At 59.6% G+C, this 17,925-nt stretch overlaps 1 protein-coding gene across 2 annotated transcripts; it reads right to left on the bottom strand.

Annotated features, from left to right (window-relative positions):
- Positions 1–1,303: 1,303 nt before the first annotated feature.
- LOC308252204 (uncharacterized protein) lies at positions 1,304–10,225 on the bottom strand. 2 transcript variants are annotated; one of them, XM_080676410.1, is made up of 8 exons: positions 9,942–10,225; positions 6,503–9,232; positions 4,834–4,929; positions 3,721–3,974; positions 3,254–3,601; positions 2,312–2,354; positions 1,764–1,821; positions 1,304–1,393 (listed from the first exon to the last, which is right to left on the bottom strand). In XM_080676410.1, the coding sequence occupies exons 4-8, from the start codon at positions 3,806–3,808 to the stop codon at positions 1,364–1,366; spliced, it is 567 nt and encodes a 188-aa protein (XP_080532536.1). In that variant the 5' UTR covers positions 3,809–3,974; positions 4,834–4,929; positions 6,503–9,232; positions 9,942–10,225; the 3' UTR covers positions 1,304–1,363. The 2 variants fall into 2 exon arrangements, 1 of the variants encoding a protein (XP_080532536.1); XR_013960992.1 differs by lacking the exons at positions 1,304–1,393; positions 1,764–1,821; positions 2,312–2,354 and having other exon boundaries at positions 2,543–3,601; positions 3,721–3,883.
- Positions 10,226–17,925: the final 7,700 nt, after the last annotated feature.

Below are 17,925 nucleotides of genomic sequence, written 5' to 3'. Positions count from 1 at the left end.
CCTCCACTGGCCTCCTCGAGGCCAAGAGACCTGCTTGGGAGGCCCCCCCACCCCACCCCAGCACAGCCAGCAGGGTCCCTCCCCAAAGACTCCAAAAACTGCCGGGGAGAGGGGTCCAGAGTGTGGCCAGCTGGAGGTGGGAGGGCCTGTGGCTGCCCCCTACCATGGCGGGCTCTGGCTGCCTGACCGGCCGGCCACAGGGGAAGAGCAGTCTAGAGCTGGGGCCTCAAGCCAGCCTGGCCTCTCCAGGGACTGGCAAGCAGCCAGGGGGTGGAGGGTGGGGGGGCAGTGGGGAGCTGCTGCTGCTGCTGGAAACAGGATCCCCTGGGGCTGATGGGAAAGCGATCCTGTCCAGCCAAGGGAGGAGGGAGCCCAGGGAAGGAAAACCAAGAAGGCTCAGAGAGGGTCAGCAACTTGCCCAGGGTCACACAGCAACACCACGGGGCAGCCGAGGGCTGCATTCCGCTGGGTGTGTGAGCGCGGAGGGGGCGCCATGTGCAGGGAGGGACAGCTGAGGCGGTTCCTGTGCTAGGTAGGACAGGCGTGTAGCTGTTCCCGGCACAGAGCAATCAGGGTTCGTGAGTGAACGGATGAATGATGCGCAGCCCTACGTTTAAAGATGGAGAACTGAGCCCATTCAGCGTGGCTCAGTGGTTGAGCATCGACCTAGGAACCAGGAGGTCAGGGTTTAAGTCCCAGTGAGGGCACATGCCTGGGCTGCAGGCTCGATCCCCAGTGTGGGGCGTGCAGGAGGCAGCTGATCGATGATTCTCTCTCACCACTGATGTTCTCTCTCTCCCTTTCTCTCTAAAATCAATAAAAATAGATTTAAAAAAAAATGGGAGAACTGAGTCTCGAAGATGAAGGGTGGTGCTGGGGGAGGGGGGGCAGCTCCTGATTCACTGGGTGCCCTCTGCATAAGCCAGGGAGCCAGTGCCCGGAGGAGCCTGGCAGAGCCCACAGCCCTGCCCCCCAGCCCCTTCCTGAAAGGTGAGCTGGTGACACTCCCTGGCGGGGCTGGGTGACGGAAGACAGGGCGGGGGGCGGGGGTGCGGGCAAGGGAGGCCTGGCACACACACCCCCCGTCTGTGTGGGCGAGGAAGCAGACGGGGAACTGCAGCGAGCAGAAATCAAATGAGGAGGCTGACAGTTAGCGGAAGAGCAAAATAATCATAAATGATGGTTTTTATTAAAAAATATCACCTGGAAAATGGATGCTCATTGCAGATGCCCAAAAAGAGCCCAAAATGCAATAAGGGGGAACAGAGGGGATGGGGAGTGGAAATCAAAGTCATGAACGTAGCCCAGAAAGCAGCTCTCCGCTGGGGTCCACAGCGCGGGGGGCGGGGGGCGGGGGGGCGTGTCACTGTTGTGTGAAGTGAGAAACATTATTCTGCAACCAAATTAGCAAACACATAATCCATCACGGAGCAGTGATGGATGCTCCTAAGAACAAGCCGGCCCGGGGCCTGGGTACCGGGGGCAGGGCCGTCCCTGGTGGCCCGCTGCTCAGCTAAGTTGCACGGCTGTGCCTGGACGTCCCTGGGCATGGACTCCAATGAGGGTGAGAGGAGGGAGGCAGGCCCAGCCAGATCACACAGCACCGTGTCCCCCGGGGAAGGGGTTTGGTGAAGGACCGAGCCCCCCCCCCCCCCCCGAGCTGTGCCCTTGCAGAGGGGAGCAAAGCCTCCTTCCCCTGAAGACCCCAAGGATCCCAACTGAGAAGCGTCTGGTTCTCACCAGGCCCCGCCACGGCCACGCACCTGCCTGGGCTCAGCCCATCTTCGCGGTCCTTCTCGCCTGACAAACTGCGGACCAGGCCTGGAGGGTGGAGCGGCGGGAGGCTGGCCCACGGGCCTGGCCAGGCGGGCTTCCCTCATCTTCACCAGAGGCGGCTGCCCCGCCCCCCGCGCGGCTCCCTCGCGGTCCCCGCTGCCAGCCCCCGCCCCGGGACCCCCGCCCCAGCTCCTGGCCTGATGTGTCACCCGCCTGCTCCCTGCACCTCCCCGGGGCCGATTAAGATGTCTGGAGCTGATTAGACTCTGACACTGATGAAGCCCAGAGGTAATTAGCAAAAGGAAAAAAGTTTTGATTAGTCCTCAGCATAATTCTCTCCAATTATTCAAAGTTCATGCCCGCAGGGGGTGGAACAGCTCCAGGAATATTTATTTATATCCGATTTTCTCATCCACTTCGTGAATCTAGTTAATCACCCGACTGGTAACGGGGTTCTGGCGGCACTGGGCGGCCTGAGGCTGAGGGCTTGGAAGGGAGCCCGGGGTCCCCCCCACAGACACCTCTTGGGGCTCACCCAGAGCCTGCGGGGTTTATCTCATCCGCAATGAGAGCAGGGTCTGTAGGTAAGAAAAGTCAGAGAACCCGGCCGGTGTGGCTCGGTGGTTGAGCATCGACCGATGAACCAGGTCACGGTTCGATCCCCGGTGGTCAGGGCACGGGCCTGGGTTGCGGGCTCGATCCCCAGGAGGGGGCGTGCAGGAGGCAGCCCATCAGTGATTCTCTCTCGTCGTTGATGTTTCTCCGTCTCCCTCTCCCTTCCTCTCTGAGATCCGTAAAAGTATATATTTTTTTAAATATATATTTTATTGATTTTTTACAGAGAGGAAGGAAGAGGGATAGATAGTCAGAAGCATCGATGGGAGAGAAACATCGATCAGCTGCCTCCTGCACACCTCCCACTGGGGATATGCCCGCAACCAAGCTACATGCCCCTGACCGGAATCGAACCTGGGACCTTTCAGTCCGCAGGCTGATGCTCTATCCAATGAGCCAAACCGGTTTTGGCCATAAAAGTATATTTTGAAAAAAGAAAAGTTAAAAGAAAAGTCAGAGAGAGGAGCAGGGCTGCACCCCAGGTCACCCAAGGCGGCTCCCAGCCACAGGCCCGTCCAGGGCCTGACCTCTCGCTCTTGGCCACTGACGCACCTGGCTGGGCCCTGCTCTGCCCGGGTGCCCAGGATGGGAGCCACTCCCGGCCCCTGCAGACCCACCACTGGGCCTGGGCCAGGCGGGCCCCTCCCCCACGGTCAGCAGACCTTGACCTGTGGCCTAAGGCCGGCCAGGGCCTGTTCTGCCCTTGACACTCAGCGCCGCTGTGAACACTCCTGCTCACGCCTGTGCGAGGGGCGTGTCTCGCGGGGGTGGGGGGGGTCTCTGGAGCCCACGGCGGACTCCTGGGGCAGGTGTGTGTCTGACTCCAAGGGCCCTTCGGAGTCCCAGCAGCCGCGCGTCTCACCAGCATCGCTGGGCCCGTGTGCGTCCGTCCATGGGGGCCCTCTCGCGGGCGGCGTCTGGTTCTCACAGCGTCTCCTGATGGCGAGGGCGTGAGCACCTGGCTCACCTTCCCATCCTCCCTGGAGCTGTCCATGCTCTCGGTATCTGCAAGGACGGGGGGTCGGTCTCCTCGTCTGAGCGTCCACCCCGAGAGCCGCCCCCGCCGAGGACCAGTGCTGCTGGTGGGGGCGGGGCCGGTCTGGCCGTGGGGGCCGGCCCCAGAGGTCATGTGCAGCGAAGCACATCTTTTCCACGAAATGCTGGGGTGACTTGTTGCGCAGTAACAGCCAACACGCACTCCATTTGCTTCCTGGACCAAAAGGAACAGTAATGACGGCCATCAGGTGTCCTCTGGAGCCAGGTGGGGTGGGGCGTCCCCATGAGGGTGTGGAGAAAGCACAGGTCCCCCCACACTGAGCCCAGACTCACCGAGTTCCAGCAGCCGCCTCCACAAGGCGCCGCCAGGCAGGGCCAGATGGGGGGCCCCCAGGCCGATGACTGTCCCCTTCGGGCCCATGTTCTCACGCAGACACCCTCTCTGGCTGGGAGCCGGCCCTCGGGAAAGCCCAGCTTCGGAAGCCGCCTCCGTGCGCTGCAGGCGTCGCCCAGGGAGTCAATGGTTTCTTTGCTCCTGGCTGTGCTGCCCCCCCCCCCTCGCACCCCGAGGCCAGCGCAGGAGGGCGCTGTGGCAAAGAGGAAGACCCCCATCTCAGCTCCACGCTGTGAGCAGTCGCCACCCACCCAGGCTTCAGGGGAGGGAGGTCGGACTGTCCTGGAGAGCAGGGGGTGAGCGGGGCAGAAGGGGACTGCCCCCGCCCCCATGCCCACCCCCCTTCCCTCCACCTGAAGGCCACCCCCTGGGCCTGAGCCCCGTCCCCCCCCCCCCCCCGGGCCACTGTGCTCAGCCTGGCCAGGGCACAGGTGTGCACTGTGAGCCGCCCTTGGTGTGCCGGGGAGGGGGAGGGGGAGGGGGAGGGGAAGGGGCAGGGCTCCGGGTCTAAAACGTCAGCTTCGGGGACTCAGGCTCCAGGCCTGGGCCAGGCCCCGGCGTAAGATAAGCCTGAGCGTCACCTATGAACCAGGAGGTCAGGGTTCGATTCCGGTCGGGGCCCAGGCCCAGGTCTTGGGCTCGATCCCCAGTGTGGGGCGTGCAGGAGGCAGCCCATTGATGATTCGCTCGCATCATTGATGTTTCTCTCTCTCTCCCTCTCCCTTCCTCTCTCTGAAATCACTGAAAACATTTTTTTTTTGTTAAAGAATGAAGCTGGACCCCTACCTCACACCAAATACAAAATTAACTCAAAATGAATTTTTTAAAAAACTAAAAATAATACCTAAAACTATAAAACCCTTCGAAGAAGACAGAGGCCAATCTTCGGGACACTGATTTAGCCAGGGTTTCTTAGACAGGACGCCAAAACACCACGATACAAGAAAACAGATAAATGGGGCTTCATCGGATTTTAAAACGTCTGTGCCCTGAAGGACGCCACCAGGAAAGCGGGCAGGCCACCCACAGAACCGGAGGAGAAACTTGCAAACCTGTGACCTGGTGAGGGTCCGACACCAGCCCCGGGCTTAAATGCCAGGGGCTGGTGGGCACTCATCCCTCCAAGGGGCACCGACACTCGCTGTGACCTGAGAAGAGACCCACATTATCAGTCCCGGAACCAAACCTGGGTGAGCCGGCGCTCACAGCCCCCCCATCCGCACCCCCTCCACCCACCCCCCGCTCCCGCCCACCCCCCACGCCCACCCCCCACCTCAGCAAAGGGAAAGGGAGGGCAAGGGGGCGGAACGGCCAGGGGTGGGAGGAGCCGTGGGACGTGGGGTGCAGGGGGCACTTTTCCCCTCGGGGAACTGGGCCTCGGGGTCGAGTAGGAGCCCAGGGTCACTGGGCCTGTTTCTGTCCTAAAAAAACCAGAAATACAATTAAAAAAAATTTTTTTTAAATTAACTTCAGAGAAGAAGGAAGAGGGAGAGAGAGAAACATCAATGATGAGAGAGAACCATCGACCGGCCGCCTCCTGCACGCCCCACACGGGGATCAAGCCCGCAACCCGGGCCCGTGCCCTGACCGGGAATCGAACCTCAGCCTCCTGGTTCATAGGTCAAGGCTCAACCACGGAGCCACACCGGCCGAGCTAAAAGTATGATTTGAATGTAGATTTTTTTCCATTTTAAATCTTGGCTGTCGACTTTAATTTTTCTAAAAATACTGTGCTCTTTGGTGAAGCCCAGGGGGGCCTCTGGTGAAGGGGGTGAGGCAGCGGCCCTGGGTCAGCAGCCCCCCCCCCACCCTCGCCAGCCCCTCAAGGTCAGGAGGAGATGCCTGATGCCTGGGCTCAGAAGCTAGAGGTCAGCCTTGGAGGTCACTGCTAATCTCCGCCTGCCAGGGCCAGGCCGCCCGGGAGGGGCCGTCTGCGCGCTGCCCCCCACCCCTCCTGCCGCCTCTCCCCACCCACGGAGTAAGCGCCCTGACACCCTGTGATCCCAGATCCTATTATCCCCCGTCTGTCTGCCCCCCGCCCCCACAGGCCGAAGCTCCTGGGCTCCGGATCCAATGCCAGGTCCAGGGGAGCAGATGGGGAGACGGGCCACCCTGACCCCCTTCCTGGGTCCACGGGCAGACCCCAACTCACAGCCCACCAGGGGCCCAGCGTGACCCTGGCCTCTCCTCTCCCTGCTTGGAGGGGACGGTCCGCTCGGGGACCCAGCCCAGCTCCGGGGAGAATGTCCGGACCCAGGAGGGCGCCTGCGGCCGGGGGTGTGTGAGGACGGGGTGATGGATGGTCCCCGCAGCTCCGCGGAAGGCTGGCCTTGAGGCGGAAATGGACCTCCCCTCCCGTCTCCCTACCAAGCTCGGTCTCAGTCCCTGAATGTGTGGGGGGCACTGGGCCCTACGTGCCCCCTCCCCCCCGCCGCCCCCAAGGCCCAGGGCCCGGCTCTGCACCACGTGGCGGCTGGGACGCATGCTGCCGCCACCTGCTGGCAGGAGGGACCCGGTGCTGCCCAGGCCGTGGACAGGCCTGCCCGACCCCCCACACCCTTTCACGGGGCGGGGGGAGCCTGCCGGAGGCCGGGGGAGGGCAAGCCCGCCGGGTGACAGCAACAGGCAGGCTGTGCGCTGGGCCTCCTGGCTCAGGGCCTGTGCCCCCCACCCCCGCCCCCAGCCAGACCCTGGGACAGACTGTGTGCAGAGCGTACTCACCAGAGGTCTGGGGACTGGGCACCGAAGGAAGACGGGACGGGGAAGTCTCGGTGCCGTCACGTCCATCTGGGTGGTGGGCACACGGGCACAGGCACGGCGTGGCTGAGCTTCTCAGCGGCCTGAGCGCCGCCGACTCGTCCAGCCACCGTCAGCCCCAGGCCACGCGCTCCACGGCCCTTCGGCCTCTGCCCAGAGGGGGCCTCCTGCCTCTAAAGGGCCTGGCTCCACACCCCAAGGAGTGGGGTTTGGGCTTGATGAGTTGGGGGGACACAGCTCGGCCCACAGCAGCCGGCCGCCCCCCTTGGCTCAGGGTGCGCCCCACCGTCCCCTCCGCGGGATTTAGCTGGAGCTCGAGGGAGACAAGCCTATTCTGTCTGGTGGCTGATGGGGGGGGGGGTGTCTAAGGCTCTGGGCCTCATCCCCCAGTCGCCCCCCCCCACCCCGGGGAAGAGGCTGCCCTGGAGGGGCCGAGCCCAGCGGGGTGGCCTCTGAGCCTCCCGTTCATGTGCAGACGCCCAGAATCCTGCTCGGTGAATTCATTTCTTGCCTCAGCACATTCCAGCCAGATCTGCTGTTTGCAAACAGTAAGGGAGCCGGGTGGGCAGCCGCTGTTGGGAGGCGGAAGGGGCCCTCTCCGCGTGGGGCCAGCTCCGTGGCTGGAGGGGGCGAGGGGCCCGGAGGGACCCAGAGGGACGCAGAGCTGCCTCGGGCGGGACAAGGACCAGCTCGGACGCTCCCTCAGCCTCGAGGGTCTGCGCTTCTCCCAGGACATGAGGGCAGACCAGGTGGAACCGTCTCCCGTCACCCCCAGGGGCAAGGACACTCTCGCCACGGCCGCACAGACCAGTCAGGAAACGGGGCCCTGGGCATGGCCGGCTGTGGCGCGAGTCTGGTGCCCGTGGGCCTGGCCACCCAGCAAGGCCCCCGCAGCTCGTCCGCGCAGCCGCCGACAGCCCCCCTTCTGGGACACGCGCAGGGAGGGCCCACGCACCAACGGGGTTCCTGCCGGCCGGTCGGGGACTAGGACCTGCTCAGCCTGCTTTCCCTGGAGCCGCCGCAGGTGGCGCGGCGAGAGCCACGGGCCGGCAACGTGGCCACATTCCCGCTCCTCGGGCATCACTCTGCCACTGCCGTCCCCCCAGAGCCAGCGCCCCAGTGGACGCTCACAGCTCCCGCCCCTCCCGCAGCACCTTCCCTGTCACCGGGACAAGCCCGGTCAGCACCTCCGAGGCGCAGTCAGCTCGGCCACAGCAGCCCAGCCGGGGCCAGGCAGTGAGCCCCCAGGGCGGTGCTGCAGCAGATGGGACAGCCCTGCTCAGGGGACCCTCCAGGGGAGCGGGCGCCTCGTGCTCCCTGGGGCTCCCGGCCTCTGACTGCTGCAGCGGCCGGCCCCGGGGAGCGGGGTGCGACGCGCGCTGCTTTCTGCCTGGAAACGAACCCCTGCTTCTCCTCCTCCCTCGTGTCCGTCCTCCAGCGCAGCCGTGAGGAAATCACATTTGCACCTTCTCGGGAGCTCTCCTCAACGTGGAGTGCGAATCCGCCTCGTGATCCGAAGCAGAAAGGGCCCCTTCTCCCGCAGATTGGGAGCCGGCCACGCGTGCGAGTTCAGAGCCAGGCTCTGCGGGAGCGGGGTGGGGGAGCGGGGGGGGGGTGTCCAGCTGCCGCTCACGAGGGCGGCTGCTCTTTGTCCTCTCAAGGCCGCTGGCCGGTCACAGCGCCCTCCAGGCTGTGGCCTCCTCGTCCCGGCAGCGACAGCGCTTCTGCGGTTGGCCGGCCTCCAGGGACTCTCGGTGGGGCCCGAGGGACATCGGGGTGCACTGAGCGCCCACAGGGCACGCGCAGCAGGACCCTGCCCGCCCCCTTCGCCCCGTGTCCTGTTGGGAGGGGCGGGGCTGCAGGCTCAGCCTCCCACCTGCACGGGGACCAGGCCCGCCCCTCCCACGTTCTCCCAGGTCCCCACACCGGATGGATGTTGCGTGGACCCCGCCCATGAAGAGGCGAGGTCCCTGGCTCTGAGCTCCGTGGAGCCAGCTCCTCGGCCCCGGCAGACCTCTCAGCTCTGATCCGGGCGAGATCCTCCCTCCTCCCGGCCCCAAGGCCTCAGGGCTCAGGGCTCAGGGCTCAGGCCTGGGGCAGGGACGCCAGGGGATCGTTTTGGATGGCCTCGGGATCTTAGGCCGGGACCGAGCATGGGGGCGGCTGATGCTCCGTGTGGCCACAACGTCCTCCGTGTGGGATGAGCGCTGGGCCCGCAGGTGAGCGCACAGCGTCCGCGCTCAGAGGCCTCAGAGGCCTGCCTCCGGGCCTCGGTTTTCGACTCACAGGGGCCAACTCAGATCTTCAAAACCAGACACTGTCCAGAGCGTAGCTCCACCCCTGGGACCTGCCGAGTGCCCGGCGCAGGACCGAGGTGGGCAGGCTGGGGTGTGGAAGGCCTTCAGAGGGTCCAGAGAGGCGGGGCTGGGGGGCAATGGGCAGGCCTGGGGGCGGGCCCGTGTCCCTCGCTCTCAGCAGCTCCGTGTTGGTGGAGGGGAGGGTGCCCCCCGCAGGTGCCCGCGTGGGCTGGGGGCAGGTGAGGTCAGGGGGCTGTCCTGGGGGGCCCCTCCCCCCTCCCCCAGCCCCTCCCTCCGCTCCCTCCTCCAGAAGAGGCAGGAGAATGAGACAGCTGAGGAGCTCGAGAGCTGCGGGAGAGCAGAGCGAGTGGGCGCCGAACACCAGGTGCAACTTAACCTGCAAATGAAGCGTCTGGTGAGGAGAGGGGAGCTCGGCTGAGAGCGGGGCCGCGGGGGAGGGGGCCGGGGCTGACACCTGAGGGAAAGGCAGCCTCCGCCCACGCCCTTGGGGGCCACGGAAGGACGCCGGCCGTCAGCACCTGCTTCGGGAGGGCAGGTGTGGGGAGAGGGGCAGACGGAGGGTCCCCCAGGCGTGGCCGTTTTCCTGGCGAAGCCACTTGGATGGAGCCCTCCTGTCCCTCCAACGGCACTTAGCAAATCCAGGCACAAATAAATAAGCACGTCCAATTGAATTAACCTTCAGCCATCAGCACAGCTAAACAAATTACCCCGCGGCCCAACGAGATTACGCGGCCGGCGCAGACGCTCCCTCCCGAGGGTGCACGGGGTTTAACGAGTTTAAGCCCGATGCCCGTTCTTCCCTCCGGTTCCGGCCCTCTGCCCCGCCGCGCAGCCTCTGGGGCCACGGCCCTGGGGATGCCGAGGGAACCAGACAGGCGGCGGGAGAACCGGGAGGCAGCCGCGGGCGTGCAGGGTGCAGGAGGGGTGCAGGCGGCCGGGGCCAGGCCAGGAGACAGCAGGTGCTGGCGGCAGACGCCGTGCCCTCCCTGTGACCCCCCCCCCACACGCCCAGAGGCATCACCTCAGCCCCACCTGCACCCAGGAGGGACCTCTGGGCCAGGTCGGGCCTGCCCTGCCCCACGCACCTGCTGGGTGTCCCAGGCCATCGGGGCAGAGGCCCCTCCGCGGGCGCTAGAGACACGGGTCAGAATAAACGGAGCTGTGCCTCCGGGGACGCAGGGAGGGGCCTGGCCAAGGGCGAGGGGGAAGGACAGCCCCCTCCCCGGGCAGCGGGCAGCGAGGCGTCAGGACTCCTGGTTCCGTCCACGCTGGCTCAGCCGGCCCCGCTCCGCCGGAGCATTCTGCGGCCTCCGCCGCCCCCCAGCGGGGTTGTCTGGCAGCACAGGCGCCGCCGCCCGCCCGCCCCGCAGCTCCCGGCACAGCCCTCCGCCTGGTTCCCGGGCCGAGGCCCAGCTCGCACCCGCCTGGACCCGGCGGGGCCCGGGTGCGCGTCCCTGCCTCGAGGCCGTGTGTTTCCTTCCTTCCTGTTTCTGTCATGAACTCAGAGGATGCCAGCCACCGCCAGGTACAAGCTGCTCATCAACGTGGGCGCACGAAACCAAGGTCCTGCGAACCCCACCCTCCCGACAAGGCTCGGCGCCCCACCGCCCGGCTCTCCGGAGGCAGCGGGCCTGTTTCCAGGACGCGGCCAGCCTCTGCCTCCTGCTCCCTCTTCGCAGCCGTTTTCCTAGGAGGTTTCTCCTTCTCTCTCTCTCTCTCTCTCTCTCTCTCTCTCACTCTCACACTCACACACACTTTGCAGCCCTCGCCTGTCCGTCTGTGGCAGGAGGTCTCTCCTGTTCTGTCCTGGGACCCGAAGCTGTTTGCGGGGAGGTGGGCCCAGGCCAGCGCCCAGCAGGGGACGCCCACTGAGTGGGTGACCGAGCAGGTGCTCCCATTTTACAGATGAGGCAACAGAGGCCGGGGTGGGGGAGGAGCTGTCCCAGGCGGTTGGCTGGTTAGTGCCAGGGCCGGACAGGGCCTGGTTGCTCCCCACCCACCCCACCCCACCCCACCCCCTCGCTTTGCCCACGTGAATGCGGCCCCAGGCAGCAGGCGTTTGGCATGGCCCCTGGCCAGCAGCCCTGGCCTCTGTGTCCCCTCCTCGTAGGAGACAAGAGGGCGCATACGGGGACCTGGGGGGGGTCTGGCTCCTTTGCTGTGGGCCCCACAGCCCTGCGTGGGGGAAGGAAGACCTTAAACTGTTGAAAGAAAGGCTTTTCAGGATTGAAGCTTCATCTATTAAAGAACTGAGCAGCCCTGGCTGGTGTGGCTCAGTGGATAGAGCGTCGGCCTGTGGACTGAGGGGCCCCAGGTTCGGTTCTGGTCAAGGGCACAGGCCCGGGCTGCGGGCTTGATCCCCAGTAGGGGGCGTGCAGGAGGCAAGCCCATCAATGATTCTCTCATCGTTAACATGTCTCTCTCTCCTCTCCCTTCCTCTCTGAAATCACCAAAACACATTTAAAAGACGTGAGTGCACGCAGCGGGCGTGTTTCCCACGGGCGGGCGCCTCGTTCTGGGATGCGTGTGGTGGGCGGGGGCGGGCGGAGGCCAGCGACAGGCCCAGCTCTCGGGTTTGGACCCGGATGGACGTGGGTCCAAAGCACGATTTCCGTTGTTTGCTGTGTGATGTTCAATTAACACCCTCCCGTCCACAGATCCCCAAAGCTCAGGCATCGTCCGCCCACGGCGTCCCGCCCACGGCGTCCCGCCCACCGGCCGGGCAGGTCCACCCCCGGCGGGGACACCACCCGAGGGACAGGACGCCTCCTGCCGACCCGGCCCAGCGGCACTCCTGGGCGGTCCGTCCCCCGCCTGTAACATTAGGAGAAAGGGAGGTTGAGCAGTGTGTGTGTGTGTGTGTGGGGGGGGTTCTTGGGGGTCCCTCCTCCCCCTTTACCTGGGCATGTGTGACAGGAGACCAGTACTTAAGGGTAAAGTTTTTTGTGTGTTTTGTTTTTTGTATTTATATGCCATTTTATTTTTTTTCCCACATTCTTTTTTTTTTTTTTTGAAATATATTTTATTGCTTTTTTCCGTCCCCCTCTGGGTGAGCTGCTCCCTGGGTCCCTAGAACTGGGCCGGGTTTTAACGCTTCTCGTTAATTTCCCTTGGGAAACATTAGCGTTCCAGGCCCGGGGTTCGTTTGTAGGAGAATGTGTGTGATTCGCAGTTGGCTGCCTTTCATGCCTTTTTCTCCAAGAAAACCTCAGTGGCAGTTGCGTTTCTTACATCCTGCCCCCGCCCCCTCCCCCCAGACCATCTCCGTTTGGGAAAATTCGTGGCTCGCTCGCTGCCTTTCCCGAGACACCTCAAAAAGAGACACCTCAAAAACACGACGCTGCTCTAGCTGGTGTGGCTCAGTGGATAGAGCGTCGGCCTGCGGACTGAAGGGTCCCGGGTTCGATTCCGGTCAAGGGCAATGTACCTTGGTTGCGGGCACATCCCCAGTAGGGGGTGTGCAGGAGGCAGCTGATCGATGTTTCTAACTTTCTATCCCTCTCCCTTCCTGTCTGTAAAAATCAATAAAATATATTAAAAAAAAAAAAAAAAAAAAACACGACGCTGAGGCCAGGCCGGCGTGGCTCAGGGGCTGAGCGTCCTCCAGGCACCGGCTCACTGGTCCGATTCCCATCACCCCACACACCTGGCTGCGGACTCCACCCCCAGGAGGGGGCGGGCAGGAGGCAGCAGATCCACGTTTCTCTCATCCGTGTTTCTCTCTCCCTCGCCCTTCCTCTCTCTCTCTGAAATCAATAAAAACATAGTTAAAAAGAAAAACACGATGCCGAGCTAAAGAAGCCGGACGCAAAGGCCACGCACCAAGGCCACCTGGCGTGAGCTCTCAGGCCTGGACCACGATTTGCGTGTCTATTTTTTTAAATATATTTTATTGATTTTTTACAGAGAGGAAGGGAGAGGGAGAGAGAGTTAGAAACATCGATGAGAGAGAAACATCGATCCGCTGCCTCCTGCACACCTCCTACTGGGGATGTGCCCGCAACCAAGGTACATGCCCTTGACCGGAATTGAACCCGGGACCCTTGAGTCCGCAGACCGACGCTCTATCCACTGAGCCAAACCGGTTAGGGCTGCATGTCTATTTTGACGATGTTCGGAACGCGCGCCTTTTATGCGGGGCCGCCGGGAACCACTTTGGAAGGAGCAGCATTCGCTGGACTAGACTTGGGTTGTCCGGGAGGTAAGTCATTAGAACGGGAGTCACCATACTGGGGTGCCGGGGCTCCCAAGGGGATAGGTGCTGCGGGCTGTGGGGGGAGGGGGGCAGCAGGAAACTGGACGGAAAGGCCTCGGAGTGTGGAGCTGGGAGGGGTGTTACGTTAACTCTTCCACGAGGAAGAGTCTCGAGGTCCAAACTGCTGTGGAATCAGCACAAGACTCCCCTATGGCTTCAGTAAAAGGCTGGTCTCTGCCTCCAGCCGCCCCGCCTGTAACCTTAGGAGAAAGGGAGGTTGAGCAGTGTGTGTGTGGGGCGGGGGGGGGGGGGCTCTTGGGGGTCCCTCCTCACCCTTTACCTGGGCATGTGTGACAGGAGACCAGTACTTAAGGGTAAAGTTTTTTGTGTTTTTTTGTTTTGTTTTTTGTATTTATATGCCGTTTTATTTTTTTCCCACATTCTTTTTTTTTAATTGTTTGAAGTATTACAAATAGTAGTACATATGTCTCCTTTTTTTTTTCCCCATTGACCTCCCCCCAGCCTCCCCTTCCCCCCAGTACATGCTTTTACCTGCCCCCTGCCCAGTGTCTTTTATCCACTGGTTATGCTTATATGCATGCGTGCAAGTCCTTCGGTTGATCTCTTACAGCCCCCCCCCCCCCCACAACCTCCTCTGCCTTCCCGCTGTAGTTTAACAGTCTGTTCAATGCTTCTTTGCCTCTGTATCTATTTTTTTCCCCATTTCTTTCCTTTAAAAAATCGTGCCTCTGCAGACTAGAAATAAACATATAATAACAAAAAACGTTTGAGCCCCAATTTCAATGTCCAACAGTTCTGAGTCCCCGTTTCAATGTCAAACAGTTCCTTACGTGTACATGTCAGCAATGATATCTGGATGGTGGGCACACGGTGGCAATGCAGGTCTGACGCTCTCTGGTTTGGTCCTAGGCCACCTGCTAAGGGTAAAGTTTTTTGAAAGCCCCACGGGAAGACAGAACTTTCGCTACCAGCAAAAATCAGTGCCTGCAGCTCAGGCAGCCCTGCTACCAGGCCCACCAAGGACACAGGGAACTGACAGAGATGCCACCGGGAAGGCCAGACTGCCCCCTGCCCCCCCCCTGCTCCCCCCCCCCCCCCCCGCACCACCAATCATGCCTAGGACGTGGCAGGAGAGTGACGGGGACAGCATAGGCACAGGAGAACTGGTGCGCTGGAGGCAAGTGGATCCAGATGGAATTATAACCACCCAACCACCCACCCTGCGGGAGGAGGAGGAACGGGGAGGGCAGGTGGGGAGGGCGTGGAAGGACCATTAGCTGGACGTAGGTCTCCTGCTCAAGGCGTCAGATGCATCCCATCAAATCCCCTTTCACTCCCTTGTCCTGGACGGAGACAGCTCAGCCGGACAGTCCCATCTCCTGGCCAGACGCCTTGTGAAGGGAGGCTGAAGAGGGGTTTTCCACCCAACTATGAAAAAGAGGGAGGTGGAGGTTTGAAGCCCAGACCCAGCCCTCGTCAGCTCTGTGAAATGTTTCTGCTCGGCGGGGTTAAGATTGAATGAGTTTTCCTAACGGGTTTGGCTCAGTGGATAGAGCGTCGGCCTGCGGACTGAAGGGTCCCGGGTTCGATTCCGGTCAAAGGCATGTACCTTGGTTGCGGGCACATCCCCAGTAGGGAGTGTGCAGGAGGTGGCTGATCGATGTTTCTCTCTCATCGATGTTTCTAACTCTCTATCCCTCTCCCTTCCTCTCTGTAAAATATCAATAAAATATATTTTTTTAAAAAAAGGAGGGAGGTGGCCCTAACTGGTTTGGCTCAGTGGATAGAGTGTCGGCCTGCGAACTGAAAGGTCCCAGGTTCGATTCCGGTCAATGGCGTGTACCTTGGTTGCGGGCACGTCCCCAGTAGGAGGTGTGCAGGAGGCGGCTGATCGATGTTTCTCTCTCATCGATGTTTCTAACTCTCTATCCCTCTCCCTTCCTCTCTGTAAAATATCAATAAAATATATTTTTTTAAAAAAAGGAGGGAGGTGGCCCTAACTGGTTTGGCTCAGTGGATAGAGTGTCGGCCTGCGAACTGAAAGGTCCCAGGTTCGATTCCGGTCAATGGCATGTACGTTGGTTGTGGGCACATCCCCAGTAGGAGGTGTGCAGGAGGCGGCTGATCGATGTTTCTCTCTCATCGATGTTTCTCTCTCTCTCTTTCCCTTCCTCTCTGTACAAAATCAATAAAATATATTAAAAAAAAAAAAAAAAAGGAGGGAGGTGGAGGTTTGAAGCCCAGATCCAGCCCTTGTCAGCTCTGTGAAATGTTTCTACTCGGCGGGGTTGTTAAGATTGAATGAGTTACTAAATAAAGCACTTACAGCACTGCCTGGCACACACTAAGGGCCACATAAATGTTGGCTGTTCTTCTGCTCCCTTGGGTGTGAAAGGCTCCCCAGATGGGCTTGGGGTGGGGGTGGGGGGCGCCCACAGGCCCCGCCCAGCTAGAGGGACTAAAGCAGGGGTCCTCAAACTACGGCCCGCGGGCCACATGCGGCCCACCGAGGACATTTATCCGGCCCGCCGGGTGCCGCTGCCTGTCCTGCTTAGCAGCGGACTCATCCCGGGCCCGCAGTGCGCATGTGTGGAATGTGCGCCGCACTCTCCGACTCCCCTCCTTCTCTCTGTCTCTCAACTCCTCCTCTCAGTCTCAGGTGTGATCGGACGAGTCGCGAGCTTGCCTGTGCAGAGCCTGCTGCTGCCTGAGGACTGAGGTAAGAACAAGTTAGGATTTTTTTTTTTTATGTTAGGAGGTCTATTTTTTTTTTATTTTGCAGTTAGTAGGGCCTTTTTTTTCTGAAGTTAGGAGGTTTTTTTGCAGATAGGGGGCGCCTTTTTTGAAGTTAGGAGAGCCTTTTTTTTTTAAAGTTGGTTAGTTGGTTGGGGGTGGTTTCTAGGGGGGTTGCATCACAGTGATAACGCAGATAGTCAGCGCTCAGTGCTAGTGCAAATTGCCAGTGCTCAGAGGTAATGCAAATGGTCAGTGCTCAGAGGTAATGCAAATGGTCAGTGCTCAGAGGTAATGCAAATAGTCAGTGCTCAGTGGTAATGATAATTGTAAGTGCTCAGTGTTAATGCAAATGGTCAGTGCTCAGTGTTATCGCATGGGGGCCCAAACTGGTATTCTGCCTAGGGCCCCATGGGAACTTAATCCGGCTCTGCAGACAGCCGAGGAGTAGGAAACCCAATTTAATTGACAGTAAGTGCATTTATATTTTGATTGCTATTCAGTTGTGTATGATGTTGTATGTTGTGTGCTGTGTAAGCCCCGGTTCACACTGTTGCGATCTCTGAGCAATGCGAGTTCAGCCATATGCTTGTATGGCTGAACTCGCATTAGATTCGGATGAAAAAAGGCATACATGCCTTCTTTTTTCCTGCAGTGGAATCTGATTGCATGGGTCTTCTCACCCATGCGATCAGATTCCTGTGCGAGTTCACAGATCGCAGTGCGGTTCTCACAGGGTAGTGTGAACTGGAAAGGTCGTGGAGGAACCGGCTTTGTAACCGTGCAGGTTCCCGCACCGCACCAGTGTGAGCCTGAGGTAAAAGCAGAGTACCACCAATATGGGCACTGGTGAGGCTGAAATGATGGACACTAATCAGACTGCATTGATGGGCACTGATCAGACTGCATTGATGGGCAGTGCAGTCTATATGTCTCTGTGTGGGCAAAGTTATTGCTGGTATATTGTTTTGGTAGCGCTGTGTGTATATATATATATATATATATATTGGTATTTTACTAATAGCAATTTGGAATCCCTAGGAAACAATGATATCAAGAAAGAAAAATTGACTCGGAGTGTAGGATATTCAAAGAACAGTGGACTTATGGTTACTTTTTCATGTAGTACAGGAAAGAGCTGTGTGTTTGATATGCCAGAATATAGTGTCTGTGTTCAAAGAATACAATTTGCGTCGACACTATCAAACTCAACATAAAGATAAGTATGATTGTTTGGTCGGAGAAGTGAGAAAAGATAAAATATCAAAACTGAAAAATACACTGACAACTCAGCAAAATACTTTTGTGAAGCAGAAGCAGCTAAATATTTCATCACTGCGAGCAAGTTTTCAAGTTGCCAAGCTAATAGCGTGCACTGGCAGACCATTCGTGGAGGGAGAATTTGTTAAAGAATGCCTTCTTCTTTCTGTTGCCAAAGAGATGTGTCCAGAGAAGGCCGATTTATTTAGTACAGTGAGTCTTTCAGGACCTACAATTACACGAAGGATTGAAGAAATGGGAGACAATTTGCATCAGCATTTGCAAAACTCCGCAAAAAAAACTTTCCTATTTTTCCTTGGCACTCGACGAAAGTAATGATGTTAGTGATTCTGCACAACTTCTAATTTTTATTCGTGGGACGAATGACTATTTCGAAGTCACAGAAGAGCTTGCTGCACTGCAAAGCATCAAAGGAACAACTACAGGAGAGGATATCTATGAAAAGGTTTGCCAAACTGTGAATGGTTTGGAGCCGGACTGGGCTAAACTAGCCAGTGTGACAACTGATGGTGCTCCTAGCATGGTGGGGTCTAAGAAAGGAGTAATTGCTCGCATTAACCAAGAGATGGACAAACATAACCATTCTCATCCAATAGCCATACACTGCCTCATCCACCAACAAGCGCTGTGTAGTAAATCACTGAAGTGGGACTCTGTTAAGAAAATTGTGGTATTTTGTGTTAACTTCATTAGAGCTAATGCACTAAACCACAGACAATTTCAGGAATTTCTGTCTGAGCTAAATGTTGCCTATGAAGATGTTCTGTACCACACAGAAGTCCGTTGGCTGAGTCGAGGGAGAGTTTTGAAACATTTCTATGAGTTACTTCCACAGATTA

Source organism: Plecotus auritus, assembly GCF_963455305.1.
Source record: "Plecotus auritus genome assembly, chromosome: 6".
Lineage (NCBI taxonomy): Eukaryota > Metazoa > Chordata > Mammalia > Chiroptera > Vespertilionidae > Plecotus > Plecotus auritus.
Note: the sequence above shows the minus strand (reverse complement) of the source record. Positions and strands in the feature narration are given on the sequence as shown.